This window comes from Aspergillus udagawae (genome assembly GCF_001078395.1).
Source record: "Aspergillus udagawae IFM 46973 DNA, scaffold_1, whole genome shotgun sequence".
In the NCBI taxonomy this organism is placed as follows: domain Eukaryota; kingdom Fungi; phylum Ascomycota; class Eurotiomycetes; order Eurotiales; family Aspergillaceae; genus Aspergillus; species Aspergillus udagawae.
The window spans coordinates 1,944,383-1,965,740 of record NW_025091264.1 but is presented as its reverse complement, the minus strand read 5'-3'; the positions used below and the strand labels follow the sequence as shown (position 1 = coordinate 1,965,740).

General features: G+C 51.7%; 5 protein-coding genes across 5 annotated transcripts; 3 read left to right on the top strand and 2 right to left on the bottom strand.

Moving 5' to 3' along the window:
• Nucleotides 1-1,870: 1,870 nt before the first annotated feature.
• Nucleotides 1,871-4,258, top strand: Aud_000649 (transcription factor domain-containing protein; the record flags this gene model as incomplete). The annotated part of the gene is made up of 5 exons (XM_043286156.1): nucleotides 1,871-1,938; nucleotides 2,001-2,129; nucleotides 2,211-2,871; nucleotides 2,925-3,440; nucleotides 3,485-4,258. The coding sequence occupies 5 exons, from the start codon at nucleotides 1,871-1,873 to the stop codon at nucleotides 4,256-4,258; spliced, it is 2,148 nt and encodes a 715-aa protein (XP_043142091.1).
• Nucleotides 4,259-4,354: 96 nt separating this feature from the next.
• Nucleotides 4,355-6,068, bottom strand: Aud_000648 (putative MFS transporter; the record flags this gene model as incomplete). The annotated part of the gene is made up of 7 exons (XM_043286155.1): nucleotides 4,355-4,470; nucleotides 4,526-4,657; nucleotides 4,711-5,107; nucleotides 5,160-5,392; nucleotides 5,445-5,505; nucleotides 5,567-5,988; nucleotides 6,065-6,068. 7 exons carry the CDS (start codon nucleotides 6,066-6,068, stop codon nucleotides 4,355-4,357), a joined length of 1,365 nt encoding a protein of 454 aa, XP_043142090.1.
• A 632-nt stretch (nucleotides 6,069-6,700) lies between these two features.
• Aud_000647 (glycoside hydrolase family 72 protein) lies at nucleotides 6,701-8,458 on the bottom strand (the record flags this gene model as incomplete). The annotated part of the gene is made up of 4 exons (XM_043286154.1): nucleotides 6,701-8,148; nucleotides 8,202-8,227; nucleotides 8,281-8,318; nucleotides 8,381-8,458. The coding sequence occupies 4 exons, from the start codon at nucleotides 8,456-8,458 to the stop codon at nucleotides 6,701-6,703; spliced, it is 1,590 nt and encodes a 529-aa protein (XP_043142089.1).
• Nucleotides 8,459-11,664: 3,206 nt separating this feature from the next.
• On the top strand, nucleotides 11,665-13,928 carry Aud_000646 (hydrogen/calcium exchanger domain-containing protein; the record flags this gene model as incomplete). The annotated part of the gene is made up of 12 exons (XM_043286153.1): nucleotides 11,665-11,668; nucleotides 11,730-12,284; nucleotides 12,331-12,394; nucleotides 12,441-12,488; nucleotides 12,533-12,574; nucleotides 12,630-12,877; nucleotides 12,925-12,957; nucleotides 13,005-13,309; nucleotides 13,359-13,578; nucleotides 13,637-13,704; nucleotides 13,753-13,841; nucleotides 13,895-13,928. The coding sequence occupies 12 exons, from the start codon at nucleotides 11,665-11,667 to the stop codon at nucleotides 13,926-13,928; spliced, it is 1,710 nt and encodes a 569-aa protein (XP_043142088.1).
• Nucleotides 13,929-17,995: 4,067 nt separating this feature from the next.
• Nucleotides 17,996-20,900, top strand: Aud_000645 (putative C6 transcription factor; the record flags this gene model as incomplete). Its single annotated transcript, XM_043286152.1, has 2 exons — nucleotides 17,996-19,365; nucleotides 19,421-20,900. The coding sequence occupies 2 exons, from the start codon at nucleotides 17,996-17,998 to the stop codon at nucleotides 20,898-20,900; spliced, it is 2,850 nt and encodes a 949-aa protein (XP_043142087.1).
• Between the last annotated feature and the right edge of the window lie 458 nt (nucleotides 20,901-21,358).

Genomic DNA, 21,358 nt, shown 5'->3' with positions numbered 1-21,358 from the left:
CCATCAAACTATCCGGGGACACAAAAATGGATTTCTTTACAAAAATATGCTCTTTCTGCAGGATAGGCTGCCTGGCTCTCGGTACCCCTTTCTCGCTGGATGGTGTTCTAGGAATCGGCGTGTTGACCTCTTCATCCCGTTGTCAAGGGCGTGGCTATAATGAGAAGACCACTGATTAGCCGCTTGAACTTACTAACGTAGCTCGGCTGACCTCCAGAAGCAAAAGACGCGTCTCTACAATGCCATCTCACCCGCCTGTCCCGTCCTCTATTCCAGGCGTAGTTTCAAGCTAAACGCGCAAAACCAAGACATGCACCTACCCCAGATTCAATCCAGTCATGATCATAATGCTTCCTCCTCGCCTCTAAGCAGTCCATGGGCTTTCCTAGAGGCCTCGTTTGATGTTACGAACCGATTGCTCCCGTCATTGGGACCAGTAAGGGTTAAAAATGACGCGTACTACCAGCCGCAGCTTGCCTGAAAATATAGCTGCTTCCAAGAAATGAAGGCGACTGGTGTACCCATGACAACGTACCACTACCTGAAGCATCTGAAGACCGAAGACGGGATTATCTTTTTTTACGCATTGGAGTTCGCGATCCGTCAACCTCGAAAAGACGGAATCGCGACGGTATTGTCTGGGGTCAACGTCCCCTTTTTGTCGAGTCACGGAGACAAAAGATGATACAGAACTGTTGGTGGGCACAATCTGCTCGGAGAAGCGCCGCGGAGCTCATTGACTCACCGGTGCCATTGAAACACACAAGAAGAACAGGACGAGGTAGATGCTCAAGCGCTGTGACCGTCAATAAAGCATACCGGACTGTGGATCCCAGTCGATTTGAGAATCCTGAATAGTTTTAGAGCAGCCGGCCTGTTTCTCCTCGGTTCCAAGATAGAACCAACCCGTACAATTCTCCCGATAATGTCAGGCCTGGATCCAGTATCTACTGCCTCGTCCGACGGATTTCAGTCGCATCCTTCCTTGCTTTTCCTGGCTTGCACCTAAAACTACTCCTGTTCGCTGGACCGCGCCCTCGTTGTACGTCAGTTTATCTTTCTGCCAGCACAGGCGATGCAGCTTTTCCTCCTCTGTCGAGATATCCGTCGAACTTAGCGCAATGGAATATCATTACTACGTTTGAACCTTGCGCGGGATGGCCAGCCTCTGCTGCTCGGAAGGAGGGTATCCACAATGTATATGACTGCTAAAGGCTGACAAGGGTGATGCAGAATAACACGCCATACGGGAACTCCTAATTAGACACGTTTCAACGCACCTTCTGCCATGAGAGACCGAGGACTTTCTCACAAGTCTTGAGGTTGAACATGAGGATAATTGCTATAGGCATCTTGACGTCGTTAATCCTATACCCAGCCCTGTAACTCACCTGTAAACAGAAGTAAACGGAAGTCCTCGAGCTGGTGTCTTGCACACCTCCGGCATCAAACCTGCTTCAATTCATGAGAAGTGTCGGGGCTTCACTTTGAGGTATACTTCATTTTCTTGCGTGGTTTCCCTTCAAGGTAGTCTCAAGGGCCTCATCATCCTGTAATAGTAACTGGATAGATTACTGTGAGAAGAAAGTGCAGCAATATCAGTCATACGCGTTCTTTTATATCACGCTTGAAAGTACCTGAACGTTACCTTCGTTATTGTGTGTGGTTGTGTTCTGATTGGTCAGAGGTAGGTTTACTTAGTTCGGCGAGTGCAGCCGAGTTCTTGGCACTTCAGACACAACACCGTCGAGCGGCCTCAAGCAGGTTCAGAATCTGCTAGGAACTTTGAAGGACGCGCTGTCACATAGTCTGTCAGGCTGTCACAGAGAATATATCGATTTCGATTGAAGCGATCGAAGTGGCAGGACTCATGAACCGGCGAAAGAAGACCCACAGCGCGGAGACGGATGAATCCTCCAAGCGGAGGAAGTTCATTGCGTGCGTCACCATCTCTCTTGACCAAAGTATGGCACCTAACTCTCGCTTGCGATGACATTTAGTTGCCAGCGGTGTCACGCGCATAAGATCAAGTGCTCTGGAGAGCAGCCATGCGCCAAATGCCGCATGGTGGGTTGTGCGGACGAGTGCGCATATAACCAACGCGATCGCCAGGTTAAAGTGAGCGAAAGGTATGCGAAGGACATGCCTTAATCAATTATAGTTTCCATAACTCTCGAACAAGCAAGCTTTATTGCTAACTATGTGTACAGCTATCTGGAAAGTCTGATTTCGGAGAATCGACGTCTAAAGGAACAATCCACGCCTTCGGCAAACTCGGCCGAACCGACCCATAACGCCGAAGCAAATGAATCACGACTCACAGAGCAGCCAGACGAGAGCAATACTAGTGTCCGAAACCCATTGATCGGTGACCGTGCATGGTTTCACCCCTATGATCCATCCGCGCCGCCTATCTTCATCGGCGAGGCGGCCTGCACGGCTTTTGCTACTCGTTTCCGTCGTTTTCTGACTGGTAGTAATACGACCCCTCATATTCCTCGGATGCAGTACGTCAAGGAAGCGAATATCGCAGCGGCCAACGAAGCGTATGTACAGTGGCCGAGCCTTCAGCAAGCTCGACTTCTGGTGAAGATCGTGCTGCGTCAGATTGGATGCCTCTATCATCTGCTACTGCGTAAATCGACGTTGGAGAAGCTTGAGGAGATATATCGCACGGGTGACTTTGACTGCAAGGTCAATCAGTGCAAATTCTTTGCTCTTTTCGCTTTTGGCGAAGCTTATTCCATCCGCACAGAACCTCTATCGGGGTCGAGGGTGCCGGGGACTTCGTATTTTGCGCGTGCCCTCAGTTTGGTTCAGGTATTGCCAGAGAGAACAAGCATTACCCATTTGGAGACGCTCTTGTTGTTGGTTTGTTTGTCCCTGGTTTCCCCTCAGATTAAAGAAGAAAACTGACCATGAAGTCATTGTTCTCGTACTATCTCAATCGACGCCACTCGGCGTATGTGTTGATCGGCAGCGCGATGCGCTTGAGTCTGCAGATTGGGTTGAACCATAACATCCCCGAGTCGCAGCTCATCGATCCTGTCGAGCGCCAACATCGAGTGCGAATTTGGTGGACGATCTACATTTTTGATCGCATGTGGGGATCAAAGATGGGAATGCCGTCCCAGATCCTTGACGATGATATCCACGTGGACATGCCATCCAGGATAAGCCCGGCGCAGTTGCACGATGAGCAATTCTCGGACCCAGAATATCAGACGGCCAATATAGAGCTCGCTCGAATTGTCGGCGAAACTATTGCAAAACTCTACAGCCGACGCAAATACAGCGAAACATTTCTCCAGCGTGTGCAGAAGCTACTGAAAGCATTGAAGAACTGGGTCGATACACTACCCGACCATTTGCGACTGAACGAAAACGACCCTGAGATGAACACGAAACATATCAGCTCTCTACACCTGGCTTTTAATCAGGTATTTGGTTTCCTCCTCAACGGAAATAATACTGACCTGGACAGTGCGTTATACTTACAACCCGCCCGACCCTCCTCCATCTCCTCATCAAAGTCAGCGAGTCCGACACCACCCCCACGAGCAAGGACGATACCATCTCGCAACCCGTCTGGACTCTGGGTGAAGCGTGCATACATGCAGCCCGTCACAGTCACTCCCTGATACTCACGCGCTACATCAACGGCTCCGTTCCGGTATTTGGCTATTTTCACGCGCACTACCTCTTCTCGGCTTCTTTGGTGCTCGCAATGTCCAGCTTGCTTCCCATCGGCAGCCGCAACGACCTAGGCGCCTTTGAGACCGGTCTAGCTGTGCTGCAGTCAATGAGCGAGAACGGCAACCTTGCGGCCTCGGAATTCTACCAGAATCTCGAGCAAGTCAAATACTGCCTCGAACGATACGGGGACGAACGGCGCAGAAAGGAAGCCAGGGCAAACGGAGCAGAAGCTCTCGGGCCAGGAAACATCACGGCCTCGTCTGCCGGTCCAACGCTACCTCATACAGATGAAACGAATCCATTGCAACCAGGACCAGGGTCAATTATCAGAGCGAACAATGAGCTCGAGGTGAACACTGGCCCAGGGTACAATGGCTATGGCAATCCGGCGCCTGGGATTTCGATTCACGACGCCGCAGTGGGATTCCCAACAGCAATGACCTTTCTGGAGCCAACAATGCAGGACTTTCTCGCGCAGTCGGATTTCGATTTGGGACTGTTGCATTCGGTGGACACGTTTATGAACGACACAGAGAGCATGTATACGAGTCATGGCCTATAACTGTACACAAGAGCAACAACTAGGGTATATGGATCTATATACTATCGGCTGTCGTCTATCGGTCATCACTCGGTAATCAGCGCACCGCGACGCAATCTAAAGCGCACTCTTCCCATCTAAATGAAACTTCTCCTCAGCCCACAGCTGCATAGCATTTCCCCAGCGCGTGATACAAAACACAATTCCTCCGCCGAGTAGGGACAAGACCACGCCTTCAACCAGTCAGTTCCCCTCCGGAAATGCAACTTCGAAGGGAGTGTCACTCACAGATTGTAAACGTCCAGCCCACCCCGATCACCTTGACCAGGGGGACAACGGCCGCACTGCTCCCGGCCGAACACAAATACTGCACGATATACTTGCCACTGATAACCTCGGACCGTCTTTCGGGGATCGCCTCTACCACACATCAACATCCGCATCACCTTCACCTTCGCCAAGGAAAAACTCACCAGCAGCGTACGTATTCAACCCATTAAACGAGCCCATCAGTCCCACTCCAGCCCAGAACGCCGCAATGACAGGCACAGCCATCCCGCCAGCACGCGTCTCCAGGGTCCACCCATAAACCAGCACCGCGACGGGCAGCACCACGCACAGCGTCGCCAGCCCGCTGTTCAATCTATCCTGCGGGAGACGCAACCCCCCACGGCGAGCGATATATCGTTTCACGGTGCGATCAGATAGTCTTCCGCCGACGATACTCCCCAGGAGGAATCCCGCGCCGGGGGCGAGGTAGAAGAGGCCGCTGACGAGGGCAGAGGTGAGGTTGAAGCGGGGGTTGAAGATCTCGCGGGCGGAGGTGAGGAGGGCGTACTGGAAGATGGCGAGGAGGCCACACGTTAGATCCTATTTCTTTTAGTCTCTTCCTTGTCAATTTTCTGGCTTACAGGATACATACGCATAGAAACACGTTGGGATACAGCCACTGCCGAAAGATCCGGACGGGGTTGAACATGGCGAGGACATCTCGCACGGAGGAAGGACGCCTTTCGACACCTTCACCTTCTCTCTTCGCGATCCCCGGGACAAACAGCAGCGAAAGCACGAGGCCCAGCCCGGCCATGGCAACCTGCACCCAGAAGATCAGTCGCCAATGGGCAAAGGTCACCACCAAGCCGCCGATACATGGTCCTACCCGTCCCGTCAACACCTTCAACCAGAAATGTCAGAGAGGTATACCTACCAATCGCCGGCCCCGTCACCGTTCCAGCCATGAAGAACCCAACCGCCGTCCCCCTGACCTTCTATCTTCCAATCAGCCCTATCACCCCAAAGCAAAAGCAAAGAACAAGGGAAATGACATACCGGCTCAAAAATATCCGCCAAAATAGTCTGCCCCTGCACCATAAACGACGTCCCCGTCAACCCGCCGAGCACCCTAAAAACCGTAAACACCGTACTCCCGCCTGCAACCGCCGTGCCAACCGAACACCCACAAAGCGCCGCAATCGCAATATTATACGCGATCCTACGCCCCAGCAACGCAGTCACGGGCCCCCAAATAAGCGACGAGAAGCCCATGGCCAGCAACACGCCCGCATTCGTGACATTCAGGATTTCGGGCGTGGTGCGAAGCTCGGCTGCGATCTCGGGCGTGGCGGGGAGGAGCGACGTGCTGGAGAATGTGACGACGAAGGTCATCCAGCTGACGACGAAGAGGATGATGCATTTGCGCCAGAGCGGAAGGACGGGGTGTGTATGTTGTGTGTTCTTTTCAGGGTCGAGAGCTGCGGTTGAGCTTGGGCTTGGGTTTGGGCTTGTCATGACTTAGGTATCTGCGTGGTTTTCGATGGGATAACGGACCCATTGGTGAAGATCAATATCAATATCAATATCAGTCGGATTCAGTTGTAGTTCTGCCATTTTAGAGGAATGCGTGAGATAAATATGTACACAGACGGGTTCTTTTCCGGGGGAATTGTTCGGCATGCCGACTGTGAGGCCGAGGATGAGTCTGCAAGATCCACCCTGTTGCGAGTCATACTTCGGCGACTGGCACCGAGACTCGGCCACCAGCACAAACCCTCCTTCTCTGGTTGTAGCTTCTGGGATATTACGACCTTCCACTTGCACTACAAAGTTGGCAACAGTTTATGATTGGTTAGTTGTTTTATCATTTCTTAATCTCTTTCTTCCAAATCTATCTTAGCTACTTGTCAGTCCTTTGGCGCTTCTAACCTCCAAGTTCTTCCTTGGCAGCAGTTTAGTTATATCTACTCTGGCGGGTCCATATTCTATAAGCGCAGAAGTGTATTAACTAAATCATTCATTTAACTAATGTCCAACAGACCGCCAGGTGGTCAGGTATAAAAGCAATAGTTCCTGTCGAAAGGAATGGAAGCACCACACTACTTGCTAAAAAGTATGTACTTAAACAAAAAATCTAAAACCACACGAACGACAACCCCTCTGCTGCATCCGTCTCAAATCTGTTTCACCTTACAGCACAAGCATACCGACACCGGCAAAGAGAGCAGTGGCAATGTAGGCTCCAAACTGCCAGTTGCCAACCTTGACAGCCATAGGGCTAGCGGCAACACCAGCGGCCCCCTTGGAAGTCGCACTGGCACTGCTGGAGCCGCCAGTGGCACCGGCGGTCACGGAGCCAGTGCCGGCAGTTCCGGCCTGGCTGATCAGAGAGGAGCAAGAGCCCGCAGCATCAGCAGCCTTCTGGGTCTGGGCCTTGCCATCAAAGTCACAGGCGGTCGCAGCCTTGTTGTTCTTCTTGTAGTACTGGTTCATGACGAAGGAGAGCTTCTGCTTGGGACTGCAGACGCTGTAAGCTCCGTAGTCACCGCTGGTCGAGTTGGAGTTGATTCCACCGCAAACACCGGCGGCGCAGAGGTAGTCGAACAGGTCGCCGTAGTCCTTGTCGGCCACAGAATCCTTCACCACGCAGGCCAGAGTCTCGACCATGCAGTCGCACAGCTCACTGTTGGGGGTAGGAGGCAGCTTGTTGGAGGCTTCCCACTTGGTACCGACCGAAGGGCAGGTGGGTGTGGCAGTGTTGGCAGAGTAGCTTGCGCTGTTCACACCGGTGGCCGTCACCTTCTGCATCTCAGCGGACAGATAGGAGAAGTCATCCTTGGTCTTGACACTGTTGCCGCTGACCGAAACCAGACCGTAATCGTTGGCCTCCTGGAAGTACATGTAGACAATACCACCGCTCCAGACGTTGTTCATCTGGGGACCGAACAGAGCGCCGACATCGGTGAACTTGCGAGGCTTGGGGTCAATGCAGCCGTACTCAGAGAAGAAAGCAGGGACAGGGTAGTTGGCGAATTCCTCAGTACGGTCCTTGTAGCCAGACTTCTCGAAGGAAGATTCACCGCACCACTCGTAGATGTTGTAGCCGAACATGTCGATAGAGCTCTCCTTGTCACCGCAGACAAGGTAGTCGGCCAAGTCGGCACGGATATGAGCGTCGTCGTCGGTGGCGTATCCGACAGCCAGGGAGGAGCGGTAGTTCTTCGACTTGATGTACGACTTCATGTCTCGCACGGCAGCCTTCACGTAGGCGATCGAATTGGTGTTGTTGTTGTCGTTGGCGACCTCGTTACCCGCGAAAAAGCCAATAACATTGGTGTAGTTGGCAAAGGCGTCAATGACGCTGGTGTAGCGCTTGTACAGGTCGGTGTTCCAGGAAGGGTCCGCACGGTTGATGGACTCGGATGGCGCAGACAGGTCGGTAATCAGGTAGATGCCGGCATCGTCCAGGAGCTTCATACATTCGTCATGGTTCTGGGAGGGATCGACAGCATAGGTACGGATGACATTGGTGCGCAGCTGCTTCAGGTAGGGAATGTCACGCTTGCAGCTGTCCACGTTGGCCAGAGGATCGGTGTAGTCGGAGTTCTGGGAAGCTGTGCCGTTGGCCTGGTACTCCTCTGCTCTGTATTAGTTTCGGGACCGATTGGATGGAGATATTCTTAGGACATACGTTGGTAGGCAACACCGCGAATGAAGCTAAACCCGGTCAGTCACGGAACAATGACGCAGGAAGTGACAGGCAAACTTACAACTCTGTTCCGTTGTTGGAGTAGAAGAACTTGTTGCCCTATATCAAGTACATATGAGTTAGTGTCCAACGCGATCGTCCAGTTAACAGGCCTTCAGTACCTTAGCCTCGATGGCGGGCAGTGTTGCGAGGGCGCTGCCCACGAGGGAAGCTCCGGCGGCGGCGTAAACAAACTTCATGTTGTATATGATGTAAACGAGGGCTAACTCAATTGTAGATGAAAGATGATACTGATGATCTGCGAAGAGTGGGTTGATCGTCTCGGTCCGCAAACCCAGTTGATATCAAACCCACAGGGTTTTAGGATGAAAATGACAGAATATGGACAACGAGTGACTGACGGCAGTTATACAATAAGCCGTTGGATGGTTGGGATCCCAAGAGGGAAAATAGAATACAAGGAGGGAAAGAAAGGATGTCGAGAAAATGAAGGAGGAGAGGAAGAAGAAAGCACCAAGATGACAGGAAGAAGGCGATGGGAAAGGAGACGCTGGAGCAGGCACCAAGGCAAGCACTTGGGAGTACTGAGTATGTACGGCAGCCCCTGTAACACTAATATTACCAGTCACTAGCCGATTATAAATAGTATACTCCACTACAATCATCCAATTGATTCTATTTACCATTGAGACATCCAGTGAGCATTGTGGACTGATGATTGGGCGTTTACTGACTCAAGTCCATCTTCTTACTGCAGTTGATGGAGACCATTGTCGCAATTGTCTCACTTGAGGGTATCCAAATGTGGGAAATCTGGTGTACCGCCAAGCACTTTATGTATGTAAATAATGACCATTGATTGAGAACCATCAAACAATCATGGGAGGGAAGCAAATGATACGTCCAGGGACAAAGGATTGACATTCTCAGTGATATAAATGCGGGGCCTTTGAAACTTAGTGCCATGGTCCGGGGTGCTCATTCGTCGTTGAGTTGGGGCTTGTATTGTAAGAATGGAATTACGGAGACCCTGTATGCTTACCTTTGCCCAGTTGTCTTGTTGAAGTTGCTTGGCTTAGGAATAGGGGCACCACTGTTGCTTCGCTCCCTCAACTTCCGGCTTGTCAGGGCTTGTCTGGCTTGTCCTGAATCTTGAGATCCTAAGATCGCCAATTTCGATTATGTGAGAATCGTGGGTCTTTGATGAGTCCATGTCGAAGACCTGCAAGTTGGCTTACTACCACCGCAAGAATGGAAGTAAGACTAAGGTACTTTCAGAGAGCTGATTCAGACAGCATTTTACCTATGCGAGTCCTCTTTTTTGAGCTGTATTTCTGTCCTTCTATGAAAACAATCTACGTACCTAACGATACACACCCCTGGGCGAAACAATGTCTTACCAGGGACCGGCGACCAGGGTTTCAGGGTCTGGAACTGCCCTGAAGCCCACAGTAATAAAAATTTTCAATCTGCTGTACTATTAGTCATCTGAGCATAAGTAATCTTACACAATAGTTTTATGCAAATATGCAACCATGTCCTTGGTCTTATGCACTGACAAGAAACGCAACTCCCATTTGCAATCATTGTCTCGGCTTTTCTTTTCGGTCTCATAATTTTGCATAATGCATTAAGCAAAATTGCGCTGCGTTGCTAGAACCAGATTATCCCCGAGTCATACCGCTGCGAAATATATTCTCAAGTGGGTACTCGACACCGGCTTCATTCATCTGTAGAGTGAGAATCGAGGATATATTTACATAAACTACAAGGCGGCCGTGTTAAGGCTGACAATGACCACAGGCAGAACAGCTCACAATCTCACCACATCATGGCGCAAGGGTCGGACACTGACGACTTGAATCCAGCAGCTGTCTTGATCAGCAGACTGTGACAGGATGCAAGTGTTACTGACGTGTCGTGTCTTGCTGCACGACAACTTGGGTATCATTGATTGCACACTATTGTAAAGTCAAAATTCAAGTCCAAGACATGGTCAGGAACTCTATGCATGACGGTGCTATCACGTTCCTGCCAGCAGTTGAAAGTCAAGAGCTGAGTCTTGGAGAAGTTGAGGCGAAGGTTGAACGCTAGAATGTGGCTGATGTTATTCATTGTGGCTGGTGAGGTGGCTTGGTTTTTGGACATGCTGAGTATCGACTCAAAACTATTCCAGACCCACAGTGGTACTGCAATCAAACCAGATTCCATGAAACTCAGACTTCTGACCTCTAGGTAGTTTAAGAGACTGCCTTCATATAGAGTGATCAGATTGATCAATAATATGATAAGCCAATTCATCTGCCTTTTGCGAGAGACGCAGCATTTGAGACAGCTCTGTCGAAGTGTGCATGCCCCAGGGTATCACTGCTTTCCCAGAATTGAAAGCCAACCTTAATCGGTTACGACATGATTAGGATCTACTAAGGAGCCACTATTACGACCTGGTGCTAGTTGCGAATAACTAACTTTACCGATCTGGTGCCTCATGAATCAGAATCCTTGGGTGCCAATAGATAGGAGGGCATCATAATCATCTTTGATGACATCCAACTAATATCATCGTAGACAGCATTTACAAATAATTTAATGACTGCTGTACCTCTCTACTCTTTGCAAATGTAGAGAGATCTTTCATCTGATAAGGGGTACTGAATTGCCCCGGTCTCGTTGCAGGCTTGCAGCAGCCACATACTCAATAATGATGGTTTACGAGATTTCCATCTCCGCGCGTCCAGGATACGCCATTCAGAGGATCCAAACGCACGCTTGTTGTGGCTGTGTATCCCATTCACCAATAACAATGTCCTCTCCATAACAACGATATCTGGATCTGTCGACTGGATGAAAATCGCCAAGCAAAGGACAGTTCTGCCAAGTATTCTTCGCGCCTTGACAGACAATCATCATGTCATCCCTTTTTTCACTTTGCTTTGCTTGTGTACACCATCACTCCTTTCAGATTCAAACTCTGGGTACTGTGTTGCTCGCTGGTTGAACGAGCCTGCAAGAACCCTGTCACTCTTTTTACCCAATCGTTCAATTGACCGCATTCGTTCCTTTTCAGTCTGCTACTGCGACCCATTTATTTGAGAGCTATTCTTGTCCAAAGCTTGTCCCTTCCAAGCCATCTTGTCGCAGTCTTGTCGGCCACTGGGGCTGAGCGCTGAGGTACGCGCCACATTTCGTCAACTGTGATCTCTAGCCACGAGTGGTCCACGTCAATATACTGTATGTCATTGCAAGATCCTTGACTTGTTTTTAAGCCGATGAAAGAACAACCCTGTCAGAATTTGTCTTTGTCTGCCGTTGGGCACTGCTGTTTTCCCCCCTGCCGTTTCGCATCTTGCGTCCCGCTCTTCTTGAACCTCATCTTAATACTCTGACTACTGCAGTACCATTATCAATCTTTCCACGATTTCCTGCCTTCTAGAACAAGAACATCATGCGTAAGCCTGACCCTAATGTGTTGTGCCAAGCGCGTCTCGACTAATGCGTCTCGGCGCCCAGACATCTACCGCCGTCAAGCCAGGAATCTGGCCTGGTACGACCAGGAAGGCGAGCCATCCAACCATAATCCCTTCAAAAAGTTCAGAGCACGCCCTCGACGGTCCAATTCCTATCAGATGGAGAGCGGACTGGCTCCCGTCCGCACGGCGGGGGAGGTGCGTATGTCGGAGGAACGGCGGCGGAGGAGGGACATGACCGACGGCCTGGCTGGTCCAGAGCACGCAGATACCTTTCCGCCAGAGTCGTCAGGAATGGACGGTCTTCATCGAACGGAAAGTGGAGAGAAATCGGAGCCCGAGCCATCGATGCGCAGCCATGACCCCATCAACGTCACCAAGCAAGAGGGGCAGGATGAGATCCCGGAAGGAAAACCTCGGAAGAGGAAAACCTTTATGAGCGGCTACGGAAGTCGGTCTGAGGATGGGGAAGCCCTATCTTCGGCGGAGGAGGCGAAGGATGTACCTGACAAGCAAAAGTTCACCGCCGTTGGCCAGCTCAAGGCGACTCTTTTCAACTCTTGGATGAACGTTCTCTTGATTGCCGCGCCAGTTGGAAGTGAGTTGCGGATATGACGAGTCTGAGTTCTCACTGACAATCTCAGTTGCGCTGAATTACGTCGACGTTGATCCGGTGGCTGTCTTCGTCGTCAACTTCATTGCTATTATGTTTGTATCTCTCTATCCCAGGTCCGGACTCGGCTGACATATCCAGACCTCTTGCGGCCATGTTGAGCTATGCAACGGAAGAAATTGCCTTGCGGTATGTCTATTAACTGTTGTAGAAGCCTAAACTAACGTGTCCAGTACTGGTGAAACGATTGGTGGTCTGCTGAATGCATCATTCGGGTAGGTGCTCGCATCGCTGGAGACACTGGACACCAGACTGACTGACAATATATAGTAATGCGGTCGAATTGATCGTCGCCATCATCGCCTTGGTCGATAAGCAGGTTGTCATTGTTCAAACGTCACTTATAGGCAGTATGTTGTCGAATCTGCTGCTGGTCATGGGCATGTGTTTCTTTTTCGGTGGCATCAATCGTCTCGAGCAACACTTCAACCCGGTTGTCGCGCAGACAGCGGCTAGTCTTTTAGCACTGGCGGTGGCCAGTCTGATTATTCCCACCGCGTTCCACGCGTGGTCTGGCGGTGCGTCAATTCGGTTAGAGACGAAGGATGTTTACTGACGTTTGCAGCCGGAACCGTGGGAATCGCCCCGTTGTCGCGAGGTAAGATTGCTGGCCAAGGGCATGGGATCGTCGCTGACAGACAGCAGGCACCAGTATCATCTTGCTCTTCGTGTACGGATGCTACCTCTTCTTCCAGCTCAAGTCGCACACCGAGATCTACAACAGACCCAGCCCCAAGGTCGAGAAGCGGCGCCAAAAGGTGACCGGGGGCGACGCCAGTCGCGGCCTGGCCCAGATTGGCAAGATGACGGCCACCATGGGCGGTCAGAACGCGCAGCAGATGCAACTGCACGAGGAGGACGACGAGGAACAGCCTCAGCTCAGCATCTGGGTTGCCTTCCTGACGCTGGCCATCTCCACGACCTTTGTCGCATTATGCGCCGAATTTATGGTAAGTTCAAGATAGCCACGTGGGTGTCAGGGCCAGACTGACTGTCCAGGTTGGTTCCATCGACGCTCTTACGGAACGAGGCCACATTTCGGAGACATTTGTCGGGCTGATCCTGCTCCCTATCGTGGGTAATGCGGCCGAGCACGCCACGGCGGTGACGGTGGCATGCAAGGACAAGATGGATCTGGCCATTGGAGTGGCTGTGGGATCAAGCATGCAGATTGCTCTGCTGGTTCTGCCGTTGATTATTGTGATTGGATGGATTATGGGTATGCTCTCATTCCTTGGTCCGGTGACTACTTCTCTGACCGTGACTGACTGGCAAAGGACTCGAGAATATGACCTTGTATTTCGATGCCTTCCAAGTGATCCTGCTCTTTGTCTCTGTGTTGCTGGTATGTCTATCCGTCGGATCGCCTTTTATCATGATGCTAATTCCTTAGGTGAACTATCTCATTGCCGATGGCAAATCGCACTGGCTCGAGGGTGTGCTGTTGATTATGATGTATTTGATCATTGCCTTGGCTGCTTGGTATTTATCCTCCAGTACCTGCATTGGAACTACTCAGCTGACAGTATCTACAGGTTCTATCCCAACAAGAGCGAGCCAGCTGCTTAAATCATACGTTAGACGGACTTCACTCATTCACATACGTTGGGAAGATACCCTTTTCATGTACTTTTTTGGAAGCTATGTTCCAGATCTTTAGTTGATGTTTAATCAAAGTCGCCAATAATTAGTACCAAGAGAACCTCATGGGTCTATATAGGGCAATCGCCAACTGCCGTAGTCCATCCATAAACCCGGAACACAGTTACACAATTAACCATCGGCACGGAGGACTAACAAGAACTCGAACATGTTCCCCAGCATATCAACTGAGAACCAAACCAAGTCAGCGATAGCAATCGAATACACATCTAGCTCAGCTCAGCTCAAATCTAGTAGTATGACTGAACGACGGGTAAACATCCAGGACTACACAGCCACCAGGCACCAGGCACCAGGTACGCGTCCAGGCATCTCGTCGACCGCCGAGACTGCCTTCGCTTGGCTAGCATCTATCTATTCTGTCATCCGTATCAACGTAGTCAAATGGTCTAGTGACGGACCGTTTCCGTACCGCCAACAGCCTATGCTATGCGAATACGCCGTGCGCCCGCCTGACCCAGACTGTCGCATACTCACGATAAGTACCCCGAGACAGATACAACGGTATATCTCTCCCCCGAACCGCCAGCCACCTCATTGGTCCAGCTGAACCGGTCCGCGAGGACGTGGCGTAGCGCAGCGAATCAGACGACGGGGGTTATTGCATCGTGGCTACCTACTTGCACCCTCAATCTCGGGGAAATCGGAAATGGACATGCACATGGACATGGACCGAGTGGATTCAGATTGTGGCTGGACGATGTACATACGAGTATGGAGGGCGGGACCGCTCGGTTCCTATTCTATTTGCTTAGGACTAGGATTGCGATGGAGAATCTCGCGTGGTGGTTTGACTATGTCTATGTAACCATACCAGGGGTAATCAAATCAGTGAAGTAAGTAGGTAAGAATTGCGACTTACGAGTGTGGTACTTGAAACTAAAGTACCCTGTATACAGCAGTGAATTCATTGGCCAACAAGCCGAGCAGGTGACACCTACTCCGTATCTACGGATGAGAAAAGAGATTGTCGGGAGGCTGTCACTCGCTCTTGCAGTTGCGCGCTGTTTTGCCGAATTGAGAATACCCCGTTGGGTCCAGCTTAATGGTGCTATCTTGCTTATGATTAATTTTTCCTCCATTCATAGGTACAATAGCCGCTTATACACCAACTTAGATATTAATAATAAGAAGAAGAATAGAATAGCCGGCCGTGGGATCGGGCATTCTCCGATGATTCGCCGGGTATTTCCTACCGTAGCTAGAATAGAGGTAGGTATGTACCTAGGATAAACCTAGTAGGCTATTTCCATGGCTCGCTTGCAAACTGTAGTAGCATGTGCTTTTCATTATATCACAAGTGCTAGGTACTTGTGCGAAATCATAAGGTAGGGATTAATGTGAACAGATTGCGGGGTTCGCCGGTTCGCTTGTGCCTCGGGTGAGAAGGGCATGGGGGAGAAGAGAGCCAATCATGGACATCGGCTAAGCCCGAAGAGCGGCCACGGGATGAGTGTATTCAATGGGTATGCCCGGTTAAAATCTGTAGACTTTCCTGAAGTGTAGGCTGTAGGCTCCTGCAGTTGCCGCCCGGGTGCGGAGTGAGACCCCGACTGTCGGTCGGAGGGTATCATCCTGCGGATGGTCCTAAAACAGTCATTTCTGAAGAGGAGTATTATTAAAACAGACAACAGTGTCAATTGATGGATGTACAATCCAGAAATTTGAGGTAGTATCCAGCTGTAACCTTTTAATCTCGTGACAGGTCAACAGTACTCCTAGCTCTATGATTGACTGACTGTGGACTACTCTCCCCCGCGGGGAAGCCCAAATGCAAGGGCCCAACTCGGGGCCCAGATTTTTGTTAGTCATGAAAAAAGAACCCATCACACGGTTGACGAGTCGGACAACTTGAAGTCTCCAACCCATCCCGACGCGACGAAAATGAAGCCATCCTGAGGTAATGGGCAGGCTGAGGATACCCGAGGTTCTGCGGATGGAAGTAATGTGATTGTGGCCACTTCACTCGCCGTTTTCCCCTCATTTGCCTTTGTTCACGGTTCGCCTTCCTTGTGATATACTGAAAGTTAAATAAAAAAAATTAAAAAATTAAAAATTAAAAAATAAAAGAAAAAAAAGTTAAGGAATATGATGTCGGACAGTGTTACCATATTGTACTGGTTCCTCGGAAGTAGCCCCGTGCTGAATTCTCCGTAGGCGCCATCCACACCCATAGGGCCACAATTACACTGCAGGCAGTAGTCGCAGCCATCTCATACACAAGAGACCGATCGGCACGGGATGGAGTGGGCATTGGGCAGACTTCTATTCCATATGACCAGAAAGAGAACCTGAACGAAATGATAGGTGAAAGCAGCTGAAATAGGATAAATCGTCCGCCTAGCTTGATCTACTGAATAGATCTATCATCATAGCCTAACAGCCACATGGGAAGACACTGGAGAATAGAATTAACCATTTTACCGTGTAACCGTGCTTAGCCAGTCGTACGGAAGATGACCGGGTGGTGGATGGAGCGGACGGTTGGCCTGTTAGGTAATTTTACTCCATGCTGTTCCACCACACTGCTGGTAGCCGGCTTCTTCGGTCCGTCCTGGGTGTCCCGATATGTTCATTAGACATGGGATACGGAGGGGAAAATGTGAGATGTGAGATGTGTGTAGGAAAGGAGGCAGCATGGACGTTACCTTTTAGTACTGTAGAACATGTAGGATATTGAAGCATATTTTATTCTTGATCATCACAAGGCTCCTGTCGGTCGGAGAGGCGAACTAATGCCCCCCGCGAAAAGAGGCGACTGGGCCTGTTCGCCGTCCCGATGGCTGGCCTAGCCCGTATTGACGGTACGCCTCAAACCAGGCTGTATTTCTTCACAGCAGTTTTTATCAATGAATTCAAAGGGTAAATATATAATTGTTATACTAGTCATCTAGCAAGCTACTATGTATTCAGAAACTAAACCTCCAAAACGTACACTGTATCCTGTTGAGGCTACGATGCAGTGCAGGATTCTCGGAACTCGGGAAAGTAACAAGCTGGGGCCCTGCTGTCTCCGGATTAACACCGCCCGCTTAAACCGCCAGACTAAGACCAGCGTCGGGCCTCCGCAATTTGCTGAAATGCGGATGTTGTAACTGGCAAGTAGTACGTAGTAAGGTAGTGTAGCTTTTTGATACTGTGGGAACTATCCGGGGGATTGGTCGCTTTTTTCCTTTTCTTTTCTTTTCTTTTCTTTATTTTTTTCCCTTCTGTGGGTGTCGGAGGTCAACGAAAACGACACACATTCATCATCTGAATCGTTTCCCTTCATCATCTCTCCTTCCTTTCCTCTTTTCTCTCTCTCCCACTCTTCGTCTCCCCCCCGACTCTACCCACGAAGTATTATTATCCTCTTACTTTCCTATACTCGCCGTATCCTCGTGACGAACTCCTCCAATCCCGTCTCTACCCGATTTCTTTCCTTTGTTTCCATTTTCACGTCGCGTTGCCGGTCCGGTGCCCCGATTTCTGTCTGGCATTCCTGCTCCCCCACACTCCGCTTATTCCGTCTGTCGCCCATGTTGAATGGTCCTTACTCGCCTTCCTTGCTTCCAGCTTCGCTTCCTTGCCTGTCGCACTCTACACCTCTCCCACCTTGACTCGTCGACCATAATTCAACTTATCCCTATCCTGGTCGCACATCACTTCCCTACGCCTGGTTGATCTAGTGACCGGTTTTCGTCATATTATTCGCCTTTACCCACAGTGCTGTGCACCGGAAGTTAGGTCCAAGGTAAGTCACAGTCGCCAGTTGACCATTTGAAAATCCAGATCCATGGCTAAGTTCATGCGATTCTTAGTCGGTTATCGACGTATTTCGTCTTCATCCTCAACCGAATCTTGGGCCACTTCGACATCCGCGCGAGAGACCGGGGACTTAACGCGAACGCACAAACGCGAAAGACCCTCGGCTGACAGCAGACGGTGTCTGCCACGCCTTGTCCTACATCACTCGTCCTCTACATTCACTCAACATGCGATCGAGTATAGCCTGCGCTCGGTGCCGACGGAGCAAGATCAAATGCGTCAATGCCGGTATTGACACCACCTGTCGTGCATGCGAGTCGTCCGGTCGAGAATGTGTATATCCCACCCCGGCCATCGGTGTGGGTGGTGGCGCGGCCAAACGAGACATTGCCGCCATGGCCGATGGGGAGGATCGCAACGGCGATTGGGATAGCCCCAAGCGACAACGCTCCCGCAAGGCCGTCGGCGTGTCCTCGTCTGCGGCCAAAGATGCAGCCAAAGCCTCGCTGGAGGTGCTCGACTCGTCCGTGTTGACCGTCAAGGTCTGGGAGGCCGTCTTTGATCTTTTCCAATCGCATTACGCCTTCATCCTGCCCTTTCTTCATCCCGCCTCCTTCCTCGGTCAGATTCGACAGCTCTCCGGGAGCACATCGTCCAGCAATGCCACCAACTCGGAAAACAACAGAGACGCCGCACAAAGTCCTCCTGCCCCCAGAGCCGAACCCAATCCTCTCATTCCTCTCGGAGTCCTCGCGCTCACGGCTCGATTCCACCCTCATCTGGTTGCCTACCATTCGCCCTCCTCCCCCGGCAACCCTTCGAACCCTCTTGTCGCATCCGAATTCTATGCGGCAGCGCTGCGCAGCCGGCTGGCCGGCATCGATGGCGCCAATCTGGCGATCCCCGACCTCACCCGTGTGCAGGCGCTGCTGATGCTCGCACTACACGAATGGGGCATGTGCCGTGGCAAGAGCGCTTGGCTATACGTCGGCATGGCGATCCGGCTGTCGCAGGCCATGGGGCTGCCGTTTGAGCTGGAGAACGAGCTCTGCGCTCGCGAGGGGCCCCGATCGCCAGCCCTCAAAGCCGAGGCAGAGCTCTTTGGCGTGCGCCGTGGTCCGGAACCCAAAGAGCAGACGTCCGACGATGTGATCGCCCAGGAGACAAAGCGGCGGACTTTTTGGGCCTGCTTCATTCTCGACCGCTGCCTCAGCAGCGGCAAATATCGCCCGCGCATGATTCGGGTCAAGGAACTCGGCATTCAGCTGCCCAGCGACAACGCTTTCGCTTTTGGAGAGCGCGTGCGAACGTCGCGTCTGAACGAGCCGTCCGCCCGTCGCCCCCAGAGCTTCGGCTCGCAGGGTATGCAAATTCCCAGCATTCGCCAGAGCATCGGAGGTTTCAGCGATGACAAACTGCCCAACAATGTTCCCCCGGACAACAAGCCGTGGTCTCCGATCTCCCGGCGAAAGGACTCGAGCGAGGATGAGATCGACCGATGGGAGGTTGGGGCGGAGGAGTCGGTGTTGAGCCGGGTGATTCGCATCGTTCGGATCTGGGGGAGTATCGCCAAGTGGTCTTGTGCCGGTGGACGAAGGTATGCATCATCCCCCCTCTCCCCGGGTATCGTTACCCGATACTAACATTGATAGAACGGAACAACTCCCCCCATGGCATATCGACTCTAGATTTTCGAAACTGCGGGCGATGCTAGGCGAGTTCCAGGATGGGCTTTCGCGCAATCTGCAGTACTCACCCCGAAATACCGACACCCACATCATGTACAAGAACAAGCTGGCGTCCTACACTGTCATGCATGTGGTGTATTTTCTCTCCGTCATTGTCCTCCACCGCGCCTACATTCCCTTTCTTCCGGTCCGGTGCAATGAGCCAGTCGGTCCCCTGGATGAGCCACTGTTCCCCGGCGACAGGTCAGGGGCGCCAGATGGATTCTGGAGGGACAGTGCACGTGAGCTGTTCCGGGCTGCCCGACAGATGCTGGACCTCGTGGTAACCTGCCAGGAGCGCGGTGTTCTGGTTGAAAACCCCCTGGTCGGGTTTGCCATCTACAATGCGGCCTTTATCGGCGTCTACGCGGTACACTTTCCACACATGGACCTGGAAGGATCGTTGAGTCTCAGGCCTGGTGCCCCTGAGGGAACGCACGGTCAGGTGCAGACTGGAAAGGCTCTCGACATCTTGCGAGATATGCGGTCTCGCTTGAAGATGGCCAATGGGTGGTTCCGCACGCTGAACCGACTACACAGCTACTTTTCAAAGGTGAAGCGTGACTTCCGACGCCACTCTCGCCTGGACGCCTTCGACCCGCATAGCAACGGAATTCGTCCGGTACGGGAGGGCGGTGCCGGAGGAGGCCTCGAGGAGTTCAAGTTGCTCGAAAAGCTGTTCCTCGACTTTGGCAGCATCGACGACCGGCTCCCCGAGAACGCTGCCGACGATGACGGGGCCGACCGTGCGACCAACGTCAGTGATGCGGGCAGCAACGCGGTCCGCAGTGACCCTGGCGAGACGGCCGACCCTACCCTCGATGGTGCCGGCGGCCGGCGCGAGTCATGGGTCCCCATCAACAGCCCTGGCCTCCCTCTGCCTGGACCGGATGCCGAGCGGCGGCCCAGCCTGCCGTTGCCTCCACGAGCGTTGCAGTCGCAGTCGCCGTATTCGCTTCCGTCGCTGCAGCACCATCCCGACGGTCCTCTCTACGGCACCTCCTCGCCGAGCCTCCCGTCTCTTGCTCCTTCTGCAGGGGCTCCTCCATCACAGTACGGCCAAGTGCCGCCTTCTAATCGTCTCCAGCCATTGAACTCGTGGCTCTCCCGTCAACAAGGCCCTTACTCGCAGTCGCTACCCCCTATCAACCAAGCGACTTCGCATGGCCTGCCACTGCTTCCCCCGCCAGGATCCGTCAACCACCCCGCGGCCTCGCCCCCGGTGACGGTGGACGGATTCGAAGGTGGTGTCTCGAACGCCATGTGGTCCACCAGCCTGGGCGGGGATGATGTCGTCGCATTCCTGGAGGGATGCGACTATGACCAGCTGTCCAGCATGATGCCGTCCGAGGTTGGCATTCCTGCTGGATGGTTGAGCACCGTATGGAGTGAATTTACACGATAGTCCCTGGAATTCTCCTTTTCTTTTTTTTCTCTTATGCTCCTTGGTTGTACTATATTGTACGTCTCATGTACTGTATGATTATGTGTCTTTCTTTTGCGGATGGCGGATCACACTGATGATCTAGCGTATGGACTGCGGGTATGCTTGGGTTTCGGGTAAAAGCCGTGGTATGGCAATTGTGGTATTTCGGCAACTGGCGCTCGGCAACTGGCGCAAGCGAGTTACTTGTGAGTTTTGTCTGGATCTCTTGTGAGCGCGGCGTTGGTCTAGTTTTGGTAGCAGTTTTTCTCGAATGCATTCTACACCTTTCGATGGAGTACTTAATCTACTTGTAGCACTGCACAGTTGACTTTGAAATACTCGTCAATTTCATCTCTGAAATGGTTATCAGTCAGCGCTATTGCAACGACAGACCAAATATCCCTACAACACTAACCATACTTTTTACCCCGGTTGCT